General features: G+C 37.8%; 1 protein-coding gene and 1 pseudogene across 3 annotated transcripts in view; both read left to right on the top strand.

Moving 5' to 3' along the window:
- Positions 1-7,453: 7,453 nt before the first annotated feature.
- FASTKD1 (FAST kinase domains 1) overlaps positions 7,454-20,954 on the top strand; it is a 47,299-nt gene continuing 33,798 nt past the window's right edge. The window contains exons 1-3 of one of the 3 annotated variants that reach the window (XM_047722085.1): positions 7,454-7,554; positions 9,942-10,459; positions 12,202-12,267. In XM_047722085.1, coding sequence (XP_047578041.1) covers positions 10,125-10,459; positions 12,202-12,267 — 401 coding nt within the window. In that variant the 5' untranslated portion in view covers positions 7,454-7,554; positions 9,942-10,124. The other 2 variants (XM_047722086.1, XM_047722087.1) reach the window with 2 other exon arrangements.
- Positions 15,523-17,094, top strand: LOC125094925 (39S ribosomal protein L52, mitochondrial-like; annotated as a pseudogene).

Here is a 20,954-nt window from a genome sequence, read left to right as displayed (position 1 = left end):
TCCTCCTTGCTGTGTCTCTTGGATCACTCACTCAAGGGGAAATCAACTGCCATGTCAAGAAGACACTTAAGCAGACTATGGAGAAGCCCATGTGACAAGAAAAGCTTCTTGGCAAAAGTCAGGAACTGAGTCCTCCTGCCAAAAATCATGTGAGTGAGCCATTTGGAAGCAAACCTCCAGTCTTCCTTAAGGCTTCAGATTACTATAAGTCCTTGTTGATAATCTGACTTTAATCACACAAGAAATTGTGAGCCAGAACCACTCACTTAAACTACTTCTGAATTTCTGGCCCACAGAAACTGCGGGATGATAAATGTTGTTTTAGGCCACTATGTCTTGGCAAGATTTATTACAATAGCAATGGATAACTAATACAGAGAAGAAAGAATAGATTGAATATCAGGGAACCTGTCTCTTGTCTACTCGATTTATGTGTTTTTTTACTACATTCTCTAGACTGAAGAGGTTACCTCACATTTTAATAGTCTAAGTCCCTGCCAGCTCCAATTATAAAACTCCAGAGAAGTCTTTGATTACCACTGTAGTGACAGACCCAAAATTTATGCTCCCACTTACATAATGGGGGGTGTTGCTGGGAAGTGTCTGACATGCCTACATTTTGTTTTTATGTCCCCTTGCATCTAAGTGAGGATAGGTGAATACCTTCTATCAGTGAAAAATAAGTGAAAATTATATATATTACATCCAGGCCAAGATGTTTACAAAGTACTATGTCTTCTCCATGTCCTTTCTTCCTATTTTTGTTAGCTGGATCCAGAGAGTTTTAAGGTCCTGGGAGATTATAAAAGAATTATAGTTTCGTGAATCTCCATACAGAGAAAATTCCTCCACTGACTGGGGATATCCATGTTGGAATGTGATATGATCAAGATATCAAATTATGTTGATCTCAAAGGGAACCTGCACCCCAGTGTTTATGGCAGCAATGTCCACAATAGCCAAATTGTGGAAAGAGGCAAGATGTGCATTGACAGATGAATGGATATAGAAGATGTGGTATTAAAGAGTGGAATGTCACTCAGTCATCAGAAAGGATGAATACTTACCATTTACATCCACATGGATAGAACCGGAGGATATTATGCTGAGCAAAATAAGTCAATCAGAGAAAGACAGTTGTCATATGATTTCACTCATATATGGAATATAAGAAACAACACAGAGGACCATAGGGGAAAGGAGGGAAAACTGAATGGAAGTCATCAGAGAGGGAGGAAAAAACCCGAGAGACTCTTAGCTATAGGAAACACACTGAGGGTTGCTGTAGGGGAGGTGGGTGGGAGGATGGGGATATTGGGTGATGGGCATTAAGGAGGGCATGTAATCTGCATAGCACGGGAGTTTATAAGCAACTGACAAATTTTTGAACTCTATGTTTGAAACTGATGATGTACTAAATGTTAGCTAAACAAATTAAAAGAAAAAAGAAATCAAATTATGTTGGTTAAACCCTGACATTTGGCTTTATTTATCACAAAAGATAAGATTATCCATCTAGTAGGCCATGGGCCTGAAGTACTAGATTTGGTCCAACCTAGATTAGGTCATTTCAGTCTTTATAGGATAAAGAGTGGAGTCTGATACCAAAAGAGAGGAAGTTGGTGGGCTGGGCTACTACAATTAACTTACCATTATTTTATTATTTTTAGAGATTTATTTATTTAATTTTCAGAGAGATAGTGTGGTTGGGGGAAGGGACAGAGGGAGAAGAAGAGATAGAATCTTGAGCAGATTCCCTTCTGAGGGTCGAGCCTTATGTGGGGCTCAATTTCTGGACACCAAGATCATGACCTGAGCCAAAATCAAAAGTCAGACACTTAACCAACTGAGCCACCCAGGTGCCCCAATTTATTTTTTTAAACATTTTAGTTTTAAGTAATGTCTATACCCAACATGGGGCTTGAACTCTGAGATCAAGAGTCATAGTCTCAGTGCATCTGGGTGGCTCAATGTGGCTGGGCATCTGCCTTCAGCTCAGGTCATGATCCTGGGGTCCTTGGATGGAGACCAGCGTCAGGCTCCCTGCTAAGCCTGCTTTTCCCTTTCCCTCTCCCTCTGCCTCTTCCCCTGCTTGGGTGCTCTCTCCCTGTCTCTCTGTTTCAAATAAATAAAATCTTAAAATAAAAAGAGTCACAATCTCCACTGATTGAGCCCACCCCAACTTACCGTTTTTTAGAAGAATGAAAAATTTTCTTTCTACCCACAGAAAAATGACAAAGTAGGGCACCTGGGTGGCTCAGTCATGAAGCTTCTGCCTTAGGCTTGGTCGTGATCCCAGGGTCCTGGGATGGAGTTCCATGTAGGTCTCCCTGCTCAGCAGGGAGCCTGCTACTCCCTCTCCTACTCCCCCTGCTTGTGTTCCCTTTCTGGCTGCATCTCTCTGTCAAATAAATAAATAAAATCTTTTTTTTTAAAGATTTTTAAAATTCATTTGACAGATAGGGATCACAAGTAGGCAGAGAGAAGGGGAAGCAGGCTCCCTGCTGAGCAGAGAGCCCGATTCGGGGCTCTATCACAGGACCCTGAGATCATGACCTGAGCCAAAGGCAGAGGCTTAACCCACTGAGCCACCCAGGTGCCCCAAATAAATAAAATCTTAAAAAGAAAAATGACAAGTTATTATTTATTTTCTTCTATATCACCAATCATATCATAAAAAAAGTCAAACTTTTCAAAAACACATGCTTGTTGTCACATATATTTACAATAATATGAGATATTGTAAAATTTTGAAAATTCCATAGAGGTTTAAAAATAATTCCCCCTAACCTTTTCCAATTCCTTTCCCTTGAGATATCCATTAATATTCTTTTCTATTCCTGTACTAACCTTTAAAACTTTCTCTCTCTTCCTTCAACAAAAATGAGATCCCGTCAAACATATTACTTCTCAATTGCTTTTGTTTGCAAAAAAAAATATTATGAGCATTTTTTTGATATCTATATACCATTCCATAGTATGGATATACTACAATATATCCAGATATTCTTCTTTTGGACATTTCGGTTGTTTCAAGTTTTGGTTAATACAAAAAATACTGTAATAAACATCTTTTACATATATCTTTATGTATTGATGCTTATAAATCTTTAGGAAAGATAGCCAGAAATGAGATAAATGCATCTCAGGATCTGTACACTTTTCAATGGGATGTATAGTACCAGATTAGTATCCTGAAAGGTTGAAGCACTTTAAGGTTGTATAAAAGTGGCTCTTTTCCTTCTTGGAGGTTGTTTCCAATTTTTTTAGTTTTTGCCAATTTAATGGGTGAAAGAATGGTATCATCTTATTTTCTAATTTCCAGACTGCCAGTGAGGTTGCCCTTTTTAAAAAAATTGAATACCTTTTTAAAAAAAATTTAAAAAAGATTTTATTTATTTATTTGACAGAGATCACAAGTAGGCAGAGAAGCAGGCAGAGAGCAAGGAGGAAGCAGGTTCCCCACGGAGCAGGGAGCCTGATGCGGGGCTTGATCCCAGGACCCTGGGATCATGACCTGAGCCAAAGGCAGAGACTTTAACCCACTGAGCCACCCAGGCACCCCCCAAAATTGAATACCTTTTTTAAAAATTGTAGTAAAGCACAATCTTAGCCATTTTAAAAAAATATTTATTTATTTATTTATTTATTTGAGAGACAGCAAGCACAGCGGTGGGGGGGGGCATGAAGAGCAGAGGGAAGAAGCAGACTTCCCTCTGAGTGGGCAGCCTGATGTGGGCTGGGACTCCAGGATCATGACCTTAGCTGAAGGCAGAGGCTTAACCTACTGAGCCACCCAGGTGCCCCAATCTTAGCCATTTTTATGTGTATTGTTCAGTAGTGTTAAGTATGTTCACATTGTGCAACCAATCTTCAGAACCTTTTTTCTTGCAAAACTGTAGCTTTATACTCACTGAACAACTCCCCATTACCCTTTCTTGGCATCCCTTAGCAACCGCTCTTCTACTTTTTGTTTCTATGGATTTGACTACTCTAGGTACTTCATAAAAATGGAATCGTACAATATTTGTTCTTTTGTGTCTGGCTTATTTCATTGAACCTAGGGTCTTCAAGATTCATCCATGTTGTAGCCTGTGTCAGAATTTCCTTTCTTTTTAAGGCTGAATAAAATTCCACTATAAGTATATATGACATTTTCTTTTCTTTTTTTTTTTAAGATTTTACTTATTTGACAGACAGAGATCACAAGCAGGCAGAGAGGCAGGCAGAGAGAGAGAGAGAGAGGGAAGCAGGCTCTTCGCTGAGCAGAGAGCCTGATGCGGGGCTCGATCTCAGGACCCTGAGATCATGACCTGAGCCGAAGGCAGAGGCTTTAACCCACTGAGCCACCCAGGCGCCCCTATATGACATTTTCTTTATCCATTTATCTGTCAATGGACACTTGGATTGCTTCTACACTTTGGCTCTTATAAATAATGCTGCTAAGAACATGGCTGTATAAATATTTGCTCAAGTTCCTGCTTTTAATTCTTTTGAGTATTCAGAAATAAAATTACTAGATTACATGATAATTCTGTTTAATTTTTTGAGGAAACACCATACTGTTTTTCTCACAGCAGTTGCACCATTTTACATTCCCACCAGTAATACAGAAGAGTTCCAGTTTCTCCATGTCCTTGCCAACACTTGTTATTTTCTGATTTTTTGATAATAGCTGTCCTATTGGGTGTGAAGTGGTCTTTCATTGCACTTTGATTTGCATTTCCATATTGATAAGTGCTGTTGAACATTTTTTCATGTCCCTGTGACCATGGGAGAAATGTTTGTTGAAGTCCTTTGCCCATTGAAAAAAGTTTTTGTTACTGATTTGTATGAATTTTTCATATATTCTGGATATTAATCTCTTATCCGATATATCATTTGCAAATATTTTCTCCCATTCTGTTGGTTGCCTTTTCACTCTGTTGACAGTGTTCTTTGATGAATGAAAGTTTTGAATTTTGATGAAGTCAGGGATGCCTGGGTGGCTCAGTTGGTGAAGTGTCTGTCTTTGACTCAGATCATAATCCCAGGGTCCTGGGATGGAGTCCCGCATCAGGCTTCTTGTTCAGCAGGGAGTTTGCTTTTCCGTTTGCCTGCTGCTCGCCCTGCTTGTGCTCTCTTTCTCTCTCTCTGGCAAATAAATAAATAAATAAAATATTTAAACAAATTTTTTTGATGAAATCCAATTTACTTAGTTTTTTCTCTTCTTGCCAGTGCTGTTGGTGTTATATGCAACAAACACAATTTTACTGGCAGAATTACTCCAGAAGAAAAAGCATTCAAGTTAATTTGTGAGGGGAAAAAACAGTCTCTGATGTTGGAGAAATTGGTCTAATGTTCATTGTTAAGACTAAATATTATTTCAAGCTAATCTGACAGGGCTTAAAGCATATTATTCTCCTGTTGGACATAAGCAATCTCACAGAACATTGACATTAGACAAGGTTACTGTGCCACACAAAATACCAAGGATTCCCCTCTCATTAAATGAGTGAATGCTACTTGTTTACCAGTTTCAGCTTTATCCCCACGTTAGTCTGCTTTTCTATCCAACTACCTAACATCTATAGTTAGATGTATTAGATGCCCGATCATAGAATTGCCCTGCTTCCTTAGAGCACCCAAGATAGAACAAAGTTTTCCTCTTTAGACCTTCCCCCAAATTACCCAGCCAAACCCCAAATCCTATGATAGTTTCTTTCTAATACTCTTTTACTGTGCAGCTAAATGATTCCCTGCAGTGTGCATTTCCCTTAGCTCTAACAAGTAATAAATCTCATCTTCAGGTTTCTTGTGATTTTTGGCTAAAGGGCATTGACACTTACTAGGAGGAAATTAAGAACCACACTTTGTTAACCACTTTTTAACGCTTGTAAAAGATGCTTCTCCATGATTTAAGTCATTAGCCAGAATACAATTTTATAGCTATGGACTTAAATTATTATTACCTTAATTTTGTACTTAGGTGTGATTTATATATAAATATGTATCTTATGAATGCACTAGACTGCAAGTAAAGAAAAAAGTTACTAACAGTGACTAAACAAAAAGGGTTTCCTTTCTTTACCTAAACAAGATTCCAAAGGAAGGCAAGCTTCTGGTATTTGTTTCTTAGGCCAGTCTCCTTACAATTCTGCAAACTGGTGAGAAGGAAATGAACAGGTCCCAACAGTGAAGAAACTGTCCTGACACTATCATTTAGGCCTTATTGTTGCCGGAGCTGGTCTGGCACTCATAGCTCAGTGTTGGTATTGTGGTGAACAATTGCAGAGAACACCAACATGAGACAAGGCCACTGTCTGACTATGATGGAACAAGACAAAGACAAGGCCATTCCATAATCATACAGAGGTGAGACCACAATAAAAACATTGTCCAAAGCACAAAAAATGACTGAACATCTACCTATCCTGGCTATTTTGAGTGACTGCTCCTTCTTTGTCAAATACAGCTGTAACCTCACTTCATTCCTCCTGCCCTACAGACAAAGTTTATTAAGATACCCAATAATGGAATTATCTCTGCTTCCTCCACAGCATTCAGTCAAGAGAGAAAAGCCCTGTTAACCTCCCCCAAATCACTTAACACAGGGCTGAATGCCATAGTGAGTTCTTTCTAACACCTTCTTAATTTGACATTCCTTGGGGTGTGTTCTGCTTCATTGCAACTGACCAGCAACCCCAACTTTAACTATGGGTCTCTAATTGTAGGGTATTGACACAGGTTATGCCCAGTTTCATCCTTGTGCTTTTTCTAATGTTTGTTCTGAAACTCTATCTATTCTGTGCATTAAGGGTAACCTCAATCTTCAAATTTGTTATCAGCTGGTCTGTTTCCAAGCAGTCTAAATCAGTGCTACTCAAAGTGTGCTCGCCATTAGTGGTTGTCTATGGTGTTGGAGGTGGGAGATGGAAAGTGACTGCTTTTGGTTAGCTGGTTTCTTTTTGGACTTGTAAAAATGTTCTAAAATGAGTTGTGGTGATGCTCCACAACGCTAAATTAGGAAAAGCATTGAATTATACACTGGAAATGCATAAATTGCTTGGTGTGTAAATTATTTCTCAATAAAGCTGTTAAAAAAAAAAAAAAAGTATGGTTCCAAAGACTGGCCTCACCATGACACAAGGACAGAAATTGAGAGTAAGAATTTGCTCTTATAGCCATTTGACAGTTATTTCATGTATGTCGAATATTGTAAGAAACAAAAATCCACGTGTTTTTTTCCGTTTACCGTTTCAAATTTCATTTTCTAAAAATTCATTTCTTATTATATATTATTTAAAAATCAGTCTTCCATGGCCTGGGAGAAAACCTCAGATGGTTGAGAAACACTGACCTAAAGTAACTGGAACAGTTTAAAAGGTGTCACAGAGTCTCTCAATGTGGAACTACCATGCCCAGAATTCCCCGCGAATGCGTAGGTCACGTCACGTCCGTTCCGCTGGCCTCGCCGCTACGTCCCCTGGGGCATGTAGTACTTGCCTTCCGCTGAGCATGCCGTGCTGTCCCGGCATTTTTTCCTGTTTTGGGGACTGGATCGTCAAAGGAGAGGTGATGTCTCCCGAGGAAAGGCTGCAAACTATGTAATATCGGGGGACGGGAGGGAGCGACACAACCGAGCCTGTTACATCACTTGTTGGGGACCAGAAATAGCCTTGACTTATGAGCCTTCGTGACGAGCCTTCCCCGGAGTCCTCCAGAAATGTTGGGAGATTGTTGAGGGAAGAGCTTAATCTGCAAGTCCCGGCCGGTAGCGGCGGCAGGTTTTCTTCCTCCCAGCACGATTTCTGTCCGAGATGCAGGGCATTGGATTTTTCCAGTGCTTGGAGAGGGGCAGGCGTGAGCCCACTCCTAATGAGGACGGGGGAGATCACTTTCATTGGTACAGGACTTACTGTGCGCCCCGCGTGAAGAATGCTTGTCATTTACACCGGGTGTCACTGTTGACCCTGCACTGATAGTCCCAAGGCCTCTCCTTTAGTTAAATTACTTCCCAAGGTCATTTATCTGGGGGTAGAACTGGAGACTTAACACGTTGGTATTCTAGCCATTGAGCTGGTTCCATTCTCTGTTGTAGGCAGACAGGAGAATCTTGAGGATACCCTTGCTGTGTACCGGGTTTTTGTGTACGTGTGTACCCAGGTTGGCTTAGGTCAGCATGCTTACTGATAGACACAAAGTAGCAATACGGTCTTGTTTTTGTTTGTTTGTTTTGTTTTTGTTTTTCTTGTGGACAGCCTAGCATAGCCATAGAGAGGAATCTCAGCCAATCTTTCAGTGTTGGTTTTGTTGATCTAAGGAGGTGTTCCAAGTTGAAAGAGTTGAAATAACTGGGTGACTGTCTCAGCTCCACAAGTGCTAGAATAGTTTTTTACCCTTTTTGAAAATAGCTTCTATCTGTAAAATGCAAATGATAATATCTACCTGATAGGTTTGTTGAGAGAGTTTAATGGGATAGTATATTTTAGAAGTCCTTTGAGGTTTGTTGAGAGAGTTTAATGGGATAGTATATTTTAGAAGTCCTTTGTGAAATACTGCAGAACTGTTAGATGCTAAGATTTTAGTCCCAGCTTTTCTCTTGTTTCTCAATTAGAAATATAAACATTTATAATATATATTTAAAACAAATAGTCCTTTTTCATAATTATCTTCTTATATTGCTTCATCATGTCTTGATACATTAATTGATTTCTTTGTATTTCCTGATTGGAGCTTTAATCTTCTTACTTCCTGGTTTAAACCGATCTAAGGTCAGTAGTGACCAAACCATTAGAGTTCTTTTAGAGTACCAGAAGAAAGGAGCAAGAAATTATCCTTAAAGTAAATAAACCAGAAACTATCTTTCTGAAAAAAAAAAAAAATTTTTTTTTTAAATTTTATTTATTTAACAGAAAGAGAGTGCACGCATGCAAATGGAGGGAGAAATGGGGAGAGAGGGGGAAAGAATCTCAGGCAGACTGGGTGCTAAGGGCAGAGCCCAGTGCTGGGAGGGATCCCACTCTGAGATCATGACCTGAGGCGGAACTAAGAGTTGGTCCCTTAACCGACTGAGTCACCCAGGTGCCCCTAAAAAGATTTATTTATTTATTCATTTATTTTTTTATTTTTATTTTTTTTTAAAGATTTTATTTATTTATTTGACAGAGAGAGATCACAAGTAGGCAGAGAGGCAGGCAGAGAGAGAGGAAGGGAAGCAGGCTTCCTGCTGAGCAGCGAGCCCGATGCGGGACTCGATCCCAGGACTCTGGGATCATGACCTGAGCCGAAGGCAGCGGCTTAACCCACTGAGCCACCCAGGCGCCCTATTCATTTATTTTTGTAAAAAGTTTTTTTCATTTATTTGAGGTAGAGCAAGCGAGCATGTGAGTTGGGGGGTAGAGGGAGAGGGAGAAGTGGACTCTACTGAGCTGGGAGGCAGATGCAGGACTTCATCCCAGTAAGTACCCTGTAATCATGACTCAAGCCGAAGGCAGATGCTTAACTGACTGAGCCACCTGAAAAAAAATAAAAAATTTTTCAAAAAGTGTATGGCTCTGAATTAATGGCTGTTCCTTGTAAAAATGTTAAAGATGATTATTTATTGCAAATAGTCTGACTTATTTGTTTAAAAAGATGTTTCTGAGTATAGGATTTTTTTTCCCCTTCTGCTTTTATGGTCAAATTTGAAAACTATATATATCTCTACATATAGAGATATATATAGTTATATCTCTCTCTATATATATATATATTAGATTTAACAAATATTTTTCTAAATGGAGTGCAGAAAGAAGTCCCTTTTCATGGACACTTAGTTTTGGACCAAATCCTGCTGTTTGCTTCAGACTAGAACAAAGCCCTAGTTAAAGCAGAAAAAGCTTATGACTTTAATTTGAATTTTGGAACTAGTTTGGTATTAATAATACTAGCATAACCATGTGAAACCAATCCTTTTACAGAAACTGCATGTTGGAATGGCATTTGGAGTTGTCATAATGGAAGCAAAATACATGAAGGAAAAATAGTTACCTTCTAATCAGCATATTGCACCTGACTACTAGTCGCAGATGGTTTTCATTACCTAAGAAAATTTGTGATGTAAATGAAAAATTACCTTTCTTTTAGACTGGTTGTTTGTAAATATGCTTCATCTAAGAGCAATTTGTCCGTTTTCTCGGAGAGTGTTTCAATTTCGAACCTGCAGTTGTAAACCACTAATTAGCCAGATGATTACATGTACAGATGAAGAGCAAGTATTTGATCTTACTGGAAAAAACAAAGCCATACTTTCAGAAAAGCAAGTGGAATGTGCATTGAATATACTTTGGCAGTTTCAAAAGCAGAAGACCAGCTTTTTAAAAAATGCTGAATGTATCAGAGACCATCCCCAATTTCTTACTCTTCATAATTTAGCTACAAGTGAAATGGAATTCATGAATGATGATACGCTAGTGGATATGTTGTACATTACACAACAGTAAGTAATGTGCTTTTAGATTTTATAGAAATCATTGTAGTTTATATTTTAATTTTCTAAAAATCTCTTTAAAATGAAAACAATGCTTTTTTTCTATAGATAGTTTTCCTGATCATCTAATATTTTTAAGATGTTTAGAAGATATTCTTTGATTTTATATGTATATGTATATCAAATATCCTGTTGTGCAACCTAAATATATACAATTTTTATTTGTTAATCATAATTCAGGAAAGTTGGGAAAACATTAACAACAAAAAAAAATTTTACATTGTTTGCAAGGGAATCCAGCCTTTAGAAGAACTGGATTTTTTAAATAAAGTATTTGGCAGATGTGTAAGAGAAAAATAACACACAAAAGTTGCAATAAGTCTGTTTCTTAGCCTTATTCATGGAAAAACAGCAGTTTTCTCACATAATTATCCAACCTGTATATCAGTATACATTTGTTTTCTCAGTGGTCAGGTTAACTTGGAAAATGATGAATAAGACAAAATTAAACAAATCTTTTTTTGCAGGACTTTTCAGAGCCTTTAGTATATTAATATATATTATAAATACATTATATTTTAAATAAGGTCAGTTTCCAGACTTACTTAACCATAAAACATTGTGTTAAATACCTCATAAGACTTGTGTCTATTAGGCAGATGGAGAAATGCCGCTTGGTGATGATTTGTCTAAAAACTATATTTCTACATTTCCCTTCTAGGTCATATTTTAATAATGGAAGGATTTCAAAAATAGAATATATTTTTTGTTTTTGAGTTTTAGAAACAATATGTAGCTTAGTTTTGCTTCATGACTCAACCTGAAAGTTCTTGATTTTTAAGAGACAAACTTATATAACCTTAACATTATAAAGATATTGGAAAAAAAAAGATTTTTTATACCTACAAAATACAGTATATGTGATTTAGTTATATAGAAATTATTCACTGTTAATGAAGATATACTGGAAGAGGGACTCTTATATGCTGTGGTGGTATAATATATATCAAAAACTATAAAAATATCCTGGATCCAATAATTTTGCTTCTAGGATTTATCCTAAGAGAGTAATCTGAGATACATGTAAAGGTTATTGTACATTGATACTCACTTCAACATTATTTATAATACTGAAAAATGAAAATTCTAAAAGTAGTTGTGTGTTTAAATGATATATTCACATAAGAGAATAGCATACAATGTTTAAAAATTATGTGAACAATATGTCATGGGCAAATGTCCGTAATATGTTAACTTATTGAAAAGGCAGGATATAAAAGTGTAAAAGAAATATGTGTATTTCATATGTGTGTAAAAAAGATAACTGGAATGAAATGCTCCAAATTAATGATGGTGGCTATTAATGAGTACAGACCTATAAATGATTTTTAGTACCCTATTCACGTTTTTCTTTATTTTATGAACTCTCTCCTATAAAAATATTTTTGCAAACAGCAAATTAATATATACATTACATATACTTTTAACATAATATGTATCATTGAACATTTTCATTGTTCAGTGGAAGGCATTGAACAGACAAAAGAATGAGAGAGGCATGGGATAAAATGTAGATGTTTATTATATTGTATCAATGAAACAAAATATTGAAATGGGAGTGAACCATAAATAAGGACTGCATAAGAGTACAATAACTTGAGGTTCACTTTTGTGTTCTTACTTGCATAATTGTTTTAAATAATTTAAAAGTGTTTATGTATGGAAAATGATTTTCTCTTGATTTTATCAAGGTGTGCTACTGAGGCCCATGACCTGGTTGCAGCGCTGGTTACAGAAGCATGGAGAAGACTGGAAAGGCAAGTACTCTAGTTCATCATCTTAGATGACAGTTATCCTATTCAAGGTTAGCTCAGTAAAATCTTATAGATAAAGAATGGGGTGCTGCTGCCTACCTGTTAAGCTTCACTGAAAAAAAAAAGTAAACCCATTTAGGTTGAGGATTTTTTGGTTATGTAAAGGAAAATAATAAGGAATGTGTATTTTCCTAAAGAGAGAAAATGCAAATATTTGCTCATTAAGAGTGGGAACAATGTGCTTTTCCACATATATAATTAATCAAAATATAAGTAAGGTGCAGTAACAGCTATTTGGCTTTTTGAATCTTCTTTTCTGGAAGATTCTGCTTCAGAAAAAAAGATTCAAGGTGCTTGGCTGACTTAATTGGTAGAGCATGAGATTCTTGATCTTGGCATTGTGAGTTTGAGCCTAGATTGGGAGTAGAGTTCACTTAAAAAAAAAAAAGGTGGGGGCGCCTGGGTGGCTCAGTGGGTTAAGCCTCTTCCTTCGACTCAGGTCATGGTCTCAGGGTACTGGGATTGAGCCCCGCATCAGGCTCTCTGCTCAGTGGGGAGCCTGCTTCCTCCTGTCTCTCTGTCTGCCTCTCTGCCTACTTGTGATCTCTGTCTGTCAAATAAATAAACAAAATCTTAAAAAAAAAAAAAAGAAAAAAAGAAAAAAAAGATTCTCTGAGTGATAAGCAAGAAAAGACACCAGTTTACTAGAAAGGAAAACTATTTAACATTGTTTAGCAGCATTTGCAGGTGTTTATTTATCACTTTTTCTTTATGGAGAGACAATGGACATGACTCATAGGTGACTTAGAAGTTTTCAAGTCTGCTGCTGTGAATATGATCAGATCTCTTTCCTGTACATAGCTATATCTGTAGCATGTTGCCATAATCAGTAATGAACTAGAAAATGTAAAATTTGTCCAGGGTATTCTTATGAGTATAGAGAAGTCTATTCTATACAAAACTTTCTTATTTATACTATATAAGAATATGTGAGAAACTCCGTTTATAAAAAAAAAAAAAAAGGAGATAATAACAGACCTTATTTTGGAAAATGTTTAGCTATTTCTGAAAATTTTGCATAGCCTAATTCCTTTTTAACATAGGGATTCAGCATAGCCTATATCCATTATTAGTGGAGTATAACAGATGTTAGTGAAAAAAGGGAAAATCAAAGTGGGAAAGAGAAAGGAGGATTTAAAAACTACAGAAAAGAGAGGTGGTTCAAGATGGTGGCACAGAAAGACCCTACTCACTCTACCAAGGACACACCAAATCTCCAGATACCTAGGGAACAATTGTCTCAGAAAGGACCTGAGGACTGGCTGAGCAACTCTTCCACAACAAATGATCCAAGGCCACCTTGAGATAGGTAGGAGAAGTGGAGTCATGTTCTCACCAAGAACCCCACTCCCTACTCAGTGATTTGAAAGAGGGAGGGATCTATCCCTGAGGAGTGAGGGATTTGTGCCACACATTAGGAATCCCAACTCTTGGGACCTGTACCACAGAGATGAGCTCTCAAATGTATGGCTTTGAAAACCAATGGGGCTTACATCAAGGAGACCCAAGGGTTGTGGGGACTCTGCTCTGAAAGTGCTCACACACAGACTTACATGTCCTGGGACCTAGCATAAGAGTAGCAGTTTGGAAGTGCCTCTCCCATATGTGATGGATTCACTGGGTAAGCTTTAAGTGCCTGCTAGCAGGACAGGGGTCTATTGGAATTCTCTCTGTGTCTAGAGGCCCTGGTGGGCACCATTTCTCTACTCTTGTACCTTGCTAGCACCAGAACTGGCATGTGCTATTTTTGCAATCTTCCTCTACCTTATAAAAGCTGTTTGCCTTGTCTTTTGTTCTTCTGTGACTCTGCCCCACCAAACCTATTGGACCAACTTGCCCTGACTCAGGGCTCCCCGAGCCACACACTGCTAAAGCTGATAGGCAGCTTTGTCTTGGCCTGGTGCTCCTCCTTGGCCCTGCCAAGGCTGGCAAGTATGGCAGTCCATAGAGGGAAGACCCTTTAAACACCTGCCTCTAGTGTCCAGGCAGCCTTATGTTTCTGGGACCTATGGGACTGAACAAATCAGAGAGTTCTTGGCAGGCATTATAATACCCACAAAGCACTACACATATAAGCAGACTGTAGTGTCTCAGTCTTCCTGCGACCACTCCTTCAAGACTGAAGAGATAGGTATGTTGCCTAATACATAGGAACAGACACCAAAAGTCAAAGAAAAATGAGAAATCAAAGGAATATGTTCTAAATGAAAGAAGATAAAACCCCTGAAAAAACCTTAATGAAACACAGGTAAGTAACTTACCTGATAAAGAGTTCAAGATAATAGTCTTAAAGATGCTCACTCATCTCAGGAGAAGCATGGATAAACATAAAACTTTAAGAAACAGATGGAAAACATAAGAAAATACAAACAAGAGTCATGGAACTGAAGAATATAATAACTAAACTGACAGACATACAACAGAGGTTCAACAGCAGACTAGATGAACCAGAAGAAAGAATTAGTGACTGAGACCAGGGGAGTGGAACTCACTTAAACAGCAGCAAGAAAAAAAAAAGTGGAATTAGCTTATGGGGGCCATGGGACAACATCATGTGAAATAATGTTCTCATCATAGGTGTCCCAGAAAGAGAGGAGAGAGGGATAGAAAACTTATTTGAAGAAATAATAGCTGAAAACTTCACTAACTGGGGAAGGAAACAGACATTTAGATCTAGGAGTCCCAAAGAGTTCCAAATAAGGTGAACCCAAAGAGATTCACACCAAGACACATTATAATTAAAACATCAAAAGTTAGAGAATCTTAAAAGCAGCAAGAGAAAAACAGCTTGTTTTGTACAAGGGACCCTCCCTCGTCCCCCCCCAGCCCAAGATTCTTATCAGGTTTTTCAGCAGAAACTTTGCAGGTCAGAGGGAAGTCATGTGATATATTCAAAGTGCTGAAAGCAAAAAAACTTCTAACCAAGACTATACCTGAGAAGGTTATCATTCACAATTGAAGGAGAGAAAGTTTTCCAGACAAACAAAAACTGAACAAGTTCACCACTACTCAACTAGACTTATAAGACATTAAAGGTACTTCAAGTTGAAAAGAAAGGCCAATTGGTAACAAGAAACATATGAAAGTAAAGAACTACAGCCAGAAAACAGATAACAAAATGACAATGAGTAGATACCCATCTATAATTATTTTAAACATAAATGGACTGATGCCCACTTCTAGCTCTGTGGCCTCAGCATGGTTGCTTTAGGTGTCCTGAACTGTATGGCAGTGTGGTGGCTCTGGTGGGCAGCCAGTAACAACTCCATTGAAGTGCCAGTTTGGGGAGAACTGGGGGACTGGAGGCTGGGCTGAATCCTCACCAGACTCTCTTTCTCCACCCAGGCAGAGCCTGGCTGCCAACCCCTCTGGCTATAGGCCCCTTGAGTTCCCAAACTGGTCCTAGAAAGATGGCTGCCCTGCACTTCCAGTGAAAGACTAGCTTCGAAGAAAAGCCCAAAGGGAGAAGTTTGCAAGATGAATTGTACTGCTGTCAGGGGAAATGGATGCTAGATTGCAGGCATGGCAGCTTAAGCCATAGGAGAAGTTGCAGAAAGAAGAAAAAGAAAAAATGCCCTTAAACCTGAAGGGGCTCTACTGCAGAACCTACTACTAGGTCAATAAAGAGCAATTCTGATCTCTCTTCCCCAGCCTCTCTGCCTTTCTTTTCCATCAATTACGTGCCTCATCCTAGCCAGAAAAGAACCTTCATGTTCCCCATCTGTCTTCAGAGCACAAGATCACCACCTGGAGGGGTTGTCTCAGTGCCTTCATCCCTGGCTCCATTCCAGTTCAGCAGAATCTTGCTTTTGGGTACCTACCCCTTTTGCAGGCCATAAGGCTGCGCAACTATGAACACTAGCTGCTCTGTGAACATGAAGAAGGGGAAGCAGTTTTCCTCATTTTAGCTAAGGACTTAAGCCTTTAATAGCTCATATACAGCTCAGGCCACATATGGTTATTCATTTAATAATGTTTTGATGAAAAGAGCAAACCCCCACCCCCCAAAAATGGACTAAATTCTTCAATCAAAAGATATAGAGTGGCTGAATGGATTTAAAAAAAAAAAAAAAAAGCAAGATCTATCTATATGCTGCCTATAAGAGGCTCCCCTCAGATGTATTGACACAGTTTAAAAGTGAAGAAATGGAAAAAGTTGTTTCATGCAAATGGAAACCAAAAGTAAGCTGGGGTAGCTATTCTTACATCAGACAAAGTAGACTTAAAATAGACTGTAATAAAAGAAAAAGATGGGCATCACATAATGATAAAGGGCTCAATCTAGCAAGAAGATACAACATTTGTAAATATTTATGCACCCAACATAGGGGCACCTAGAAGTATAAAGCAGTATTAACAGACCTAAAGAGAGAAATTGACAGCAACCTAATGATAATAAGGGCCTTTAATATCCCACTTACATCAATGCATACAAAAATAATAAGGAAACATCAGCCTTAAAACACATCAGACCAGATGAATTTAGGTATATGCAGAACATTCTACCAAAAAGCAGCAGAATACACGTTCCTCTCAAGTGGAACATTCTCCAGGATTAATAATATGTTTGGCTACAAAACAAGTCTCAATTAATTTTGGAAGATTGAAACCCTATCAAGCATCTTTTAAGACCACGGTGATATGACAGTGGAAATCAATCACCAAAAAAAACCTGGAAAAATTACAAATATGTAGATATTTAACAACATGCCACCAGACAACCAATGGATCAATTGAGAAATTGAAGGATAGGGGCGCCTGGGTGGCTCAGTGGGTTAGGGCCTCTGCCTTTGGCTCAGATCATGATCTCAGGGTCCTGGGATTGAGCCCTGAATCAGGCTCTCTGCTCAGCGGGGAGCCTGCTTCCTCCCCTCTCTCTGCCTGCCTCTCTGTCTACTTGTAATCTCTGTCAAATAAATCAATAAAATCTTAAAAAAAAAAAGAAATTGAAGGAGAAATAAAAAAATACCTTGATAAATGAAAATGAAAATACAGCTTTCCAAAATCTGCAGCAAAAGCATTTCTAACAGGGAAGTTCGTAGTGATAGAGACCTACTTCAGGAAACAAGTGAAATCTGAAATAATCCAACTTTATACCTAAAGGAACTAGAAAACAAAGAGCAAAGGAAGCCCAAAATTAGTAGAAGGAAGGAAATAACAAAGGTCAGAGAAGAAATAAATGACATAGAGACTAAAAAGGGGCACCTTTGTGGCTTGGTCGGTTAAGTATTTGACTCTTGGTTTCAGCTCAGGTCATGATCTCAGGGTTGTTAGATTGAGTCCAAATTGGGCTCTGCTCTCAGCATGGAGTCAGTTTGAGATTTTTTCTCGCTCCCTCCTTCTCTACCCCTCCCCCAACTTGTGCGCATGCTTGCGCACTCTCTCTCTCAAATAAAAAAATAGACTAGAGAGAAAATAGAAAAGACCAATGAGGGTCACCTAGGTGGTTCAGGTGGTTAAGCATCTGCCTTTGACTCAGGTCATGATCTTGGGGTCCTGGGATTGAGCCCCACATCGGTGGGGAGCCTCCCTCTCCTTTGCCCCCAACCCTGGCCCACTTGTGCACTCTCTGTCTCTCAAATAAATAAAATCTTAAAAAGAAAAAAAGGAAAAGTTCAATGAAACTAAGCTGGTTCTTTGAAAATATAAACAGTTGATAAACGTTTAACTATTTACTAGGAAAAAGAACTTAAATAAATGAAATCTGAAATGAAAGAGGGAGCATTATAACTGATACCAAAATAATACAAAGGCTAATGAGAGGCCAATAAATTGGACAACTTAGAAGAAATGGGTAAATTCCTAGAAACAAATAGTCTTCTAAGACTAAATAATGAAGAAATAGTCTGAATAGACCAATTACTAGCAAGGAGATTGAATCAGTAATAAAAAAACTCCCAACAGAGTGGAAGACGAACCATGAGAGACTATGGACTCGGGAAAACAAACTGAAGGTTTTAGAAGAAGGGGACTAGAGAAATGGGTAAGCCTCATATGGGTATTAAGGAGGGCATGGATTGTATGGAGCACTGGATGTTATAACAATGAATCATGGAACACTACATCAAAAACCAATGATGTACTGTATGGTCACTAACATAACACAATAAAAATAAATGAATGAATGAATGAATGAATGAATTTTGAAAACTCCCAACAAACAGGAGTCCAGGAGAAGACAGCTTCAGTGGTAAATTCTACCAAACTTTCAAAGAGGATTTAATTCCTATTCTTCTCAAGCTCTCCCAGAAATCTGAAGAGGAGGGAACGCTTCCAAACTCATTTTACAAGGCCAGCATTACTCCAATACCAAAAGCAGGCAAGGACACCATAGAAAAAGAAAATTACAAGTCAGTATCCCTAATGAACATAGATGTAAAAATCCTGAACAAAATATTAGCAGGCCAAATTTAATAATACATTAAAAAGATCATATACCATTGTCAAGTGAGATTTATTCCAAGGGTGCAAGGATGGTTCAACATCCAGAATCACCATATGATCCAACAAGTCCACTTCTGGATATTTATCCAAAGAAAATAAAAATACTAAACAAAGATGTATGTTCATGGCAGCATCATTTATAATATTCAAGATATGGAAACAACCAGAGTGTCCACCAATGGATGAATGGATAAAGATGTGGTGTGTGTACAGACATGAACACACACACATAATGATATTACCCAGCCATAATAAAGAATGAAATCTTGCCATTTGTAAACACATGGATGGACATTGTGGATATTAGGCCAAGTAAAATAAATCAGACAAAGACAATATGATTTCATTTATATATGGAAATTAAAAACAAATGAGTGAACAAAAGAAAACTTACAAAGGCAGAGAATAGACTGATGGTTGCCAGAGGGGAGGGTAGGTGGAAGATGGGCAAAATAAGAGAAGGTGGTGGGCAGGAGGTACAAATTTCCAGTCACAAGTCATAGGGTTGCAATGTACAGCATGGTGACCTTAGTCAATGGTATTATGTTACATATTATGTAACTTTATATGATAACAAGAGGAAGCTGGACTCATTGGGGTAATCATTTCACAGTGTATATAAATATTAATTCATCATGTATGCAAATATCAATATCAATAAATATCAATTCATACTGAAACTAATGTAATGTCAAATGTCAATTATATCTTGATAAAAAATAAAATGAAAACCATAGAACACAAAGAGCACAAATACATGAACACAAAGAGCACAAATACATTTTACTAAATAATGAATTGATGAACCAAGAAGTCAAACAAATAAAAAATAACATTGAAACGAATGAAAATTAAAAAGCCAAGTTTCCAAGATCTTTGGGAGGCAGTAGAAGTCTTGAGGGAAGTTTATAGTAATACAGGCTGACATGAAGAAGCAAGAAAAATCTCAAACAATGTAACCCTACACCTAAAGGAGTTAGAAAAAGAAGAACAAACAAAACCCATACTGAGCAAAAGGAAGGAAATAATGAAGGTTAGATCAGAAATAAATGATATAGAAACTAAAATATACAATAGAAAGGTCAATGAAACCAGGAGCTTGTTCTTTGGAAAGATCGATAGTATTGATAAACCTCTAGCTGGAGTTATCAGAGAGAGAGAGCAAGCAAAAGAGAGAGAGAACCCAAATAAAATCACTAATGAAAAAGAAGAAATAACAACCAACACCACAGGTGGCGTTTGGGGTGGCTCAGTCAGTTAAGTGTCCCAGTCTTGGGTTTTTGGCTTAGGTCAAGATATCATGGTTCTTGGATTGAGCTCTGTGTCAGACTCCATGATTAGCAGGGAGTCTGTTTAGGATTCTTTCTCTCCCTTTCCCTCTGCCATCCCACTGCTCATGCTCTCTATCTCTCTGTAAAATGAGTAAAATCTTTAAAAAAGAGTACCAACACCACAGAAATACAAACAACTATAATATGAAAGCCTATATGCCAACAAATTGGACAACTTAGAAGAAATGAATAAATTCTTAGAAACATATAACTTACCAAAACTAAAGCAGGAGGAAATAGAAAATTTGAACAGACTGATTACCAGCAATGAAACTGAATCAGTTATCAAAAAAACAAAAATCAGAAGTCCAGGACCAAATGCCTTCACAAGCGAATTCCACTAAATCATTTAAAGAAGAGTTAATATCTATTATTCTCAAACTATTTCAAAAAATAGAAGAGGAAGGAAAACTTCCAAATTCATTCCATGAGGCCAGTGTCAACATTGATACCAAAATCAGATAAAGACACCACCAAAAAAGGGAACTACAGGCCAGTATCTCTAATGCATATAAATGCAAAAATCCTCAATGAAATATTAGCAAATTGGATCAGTAATACATTAAAAAAATAATATATCACAATCAAGTGGGATTTATTCCAGGGATGCAAGGGTGGTTTAATATTCACAAAATAATCAATGTGATGCATCACCAATAGAAGAAAGGATAAAAACTGGCCACTTCATTAGATTTAGAAAAAGCATTTGACAAGGTACAACATCCATTCATGATCAAAACCCTCTGCAACAAAGCCCAACATCAAAAAAACTTTATATGAAAAACCCACAGCCAACATCATTCTCAAGAGTGAAAAACTGAGACCTTTTCCCCTAAGGTCAGGACAAGACAACAC

Source organism: Lutra lutra, chromosome 3 (assembly GCF_902655055.1).
Source record: "Lutra lutra chromosome 3, mLutLut1.2, whole genome shotgun sequence".
Taxonomy (NCBI): domain Eukaryota; kingdom Metazoa; phylum Chordata; class Mammalia; order Carnivora; family Mustelidae; genus Lutra; species Lutra lutra.
Note: the sequence above shows the minus strand (reverse complement) of the source record. Positions and strands in the feature narration are given on the sequence as shown.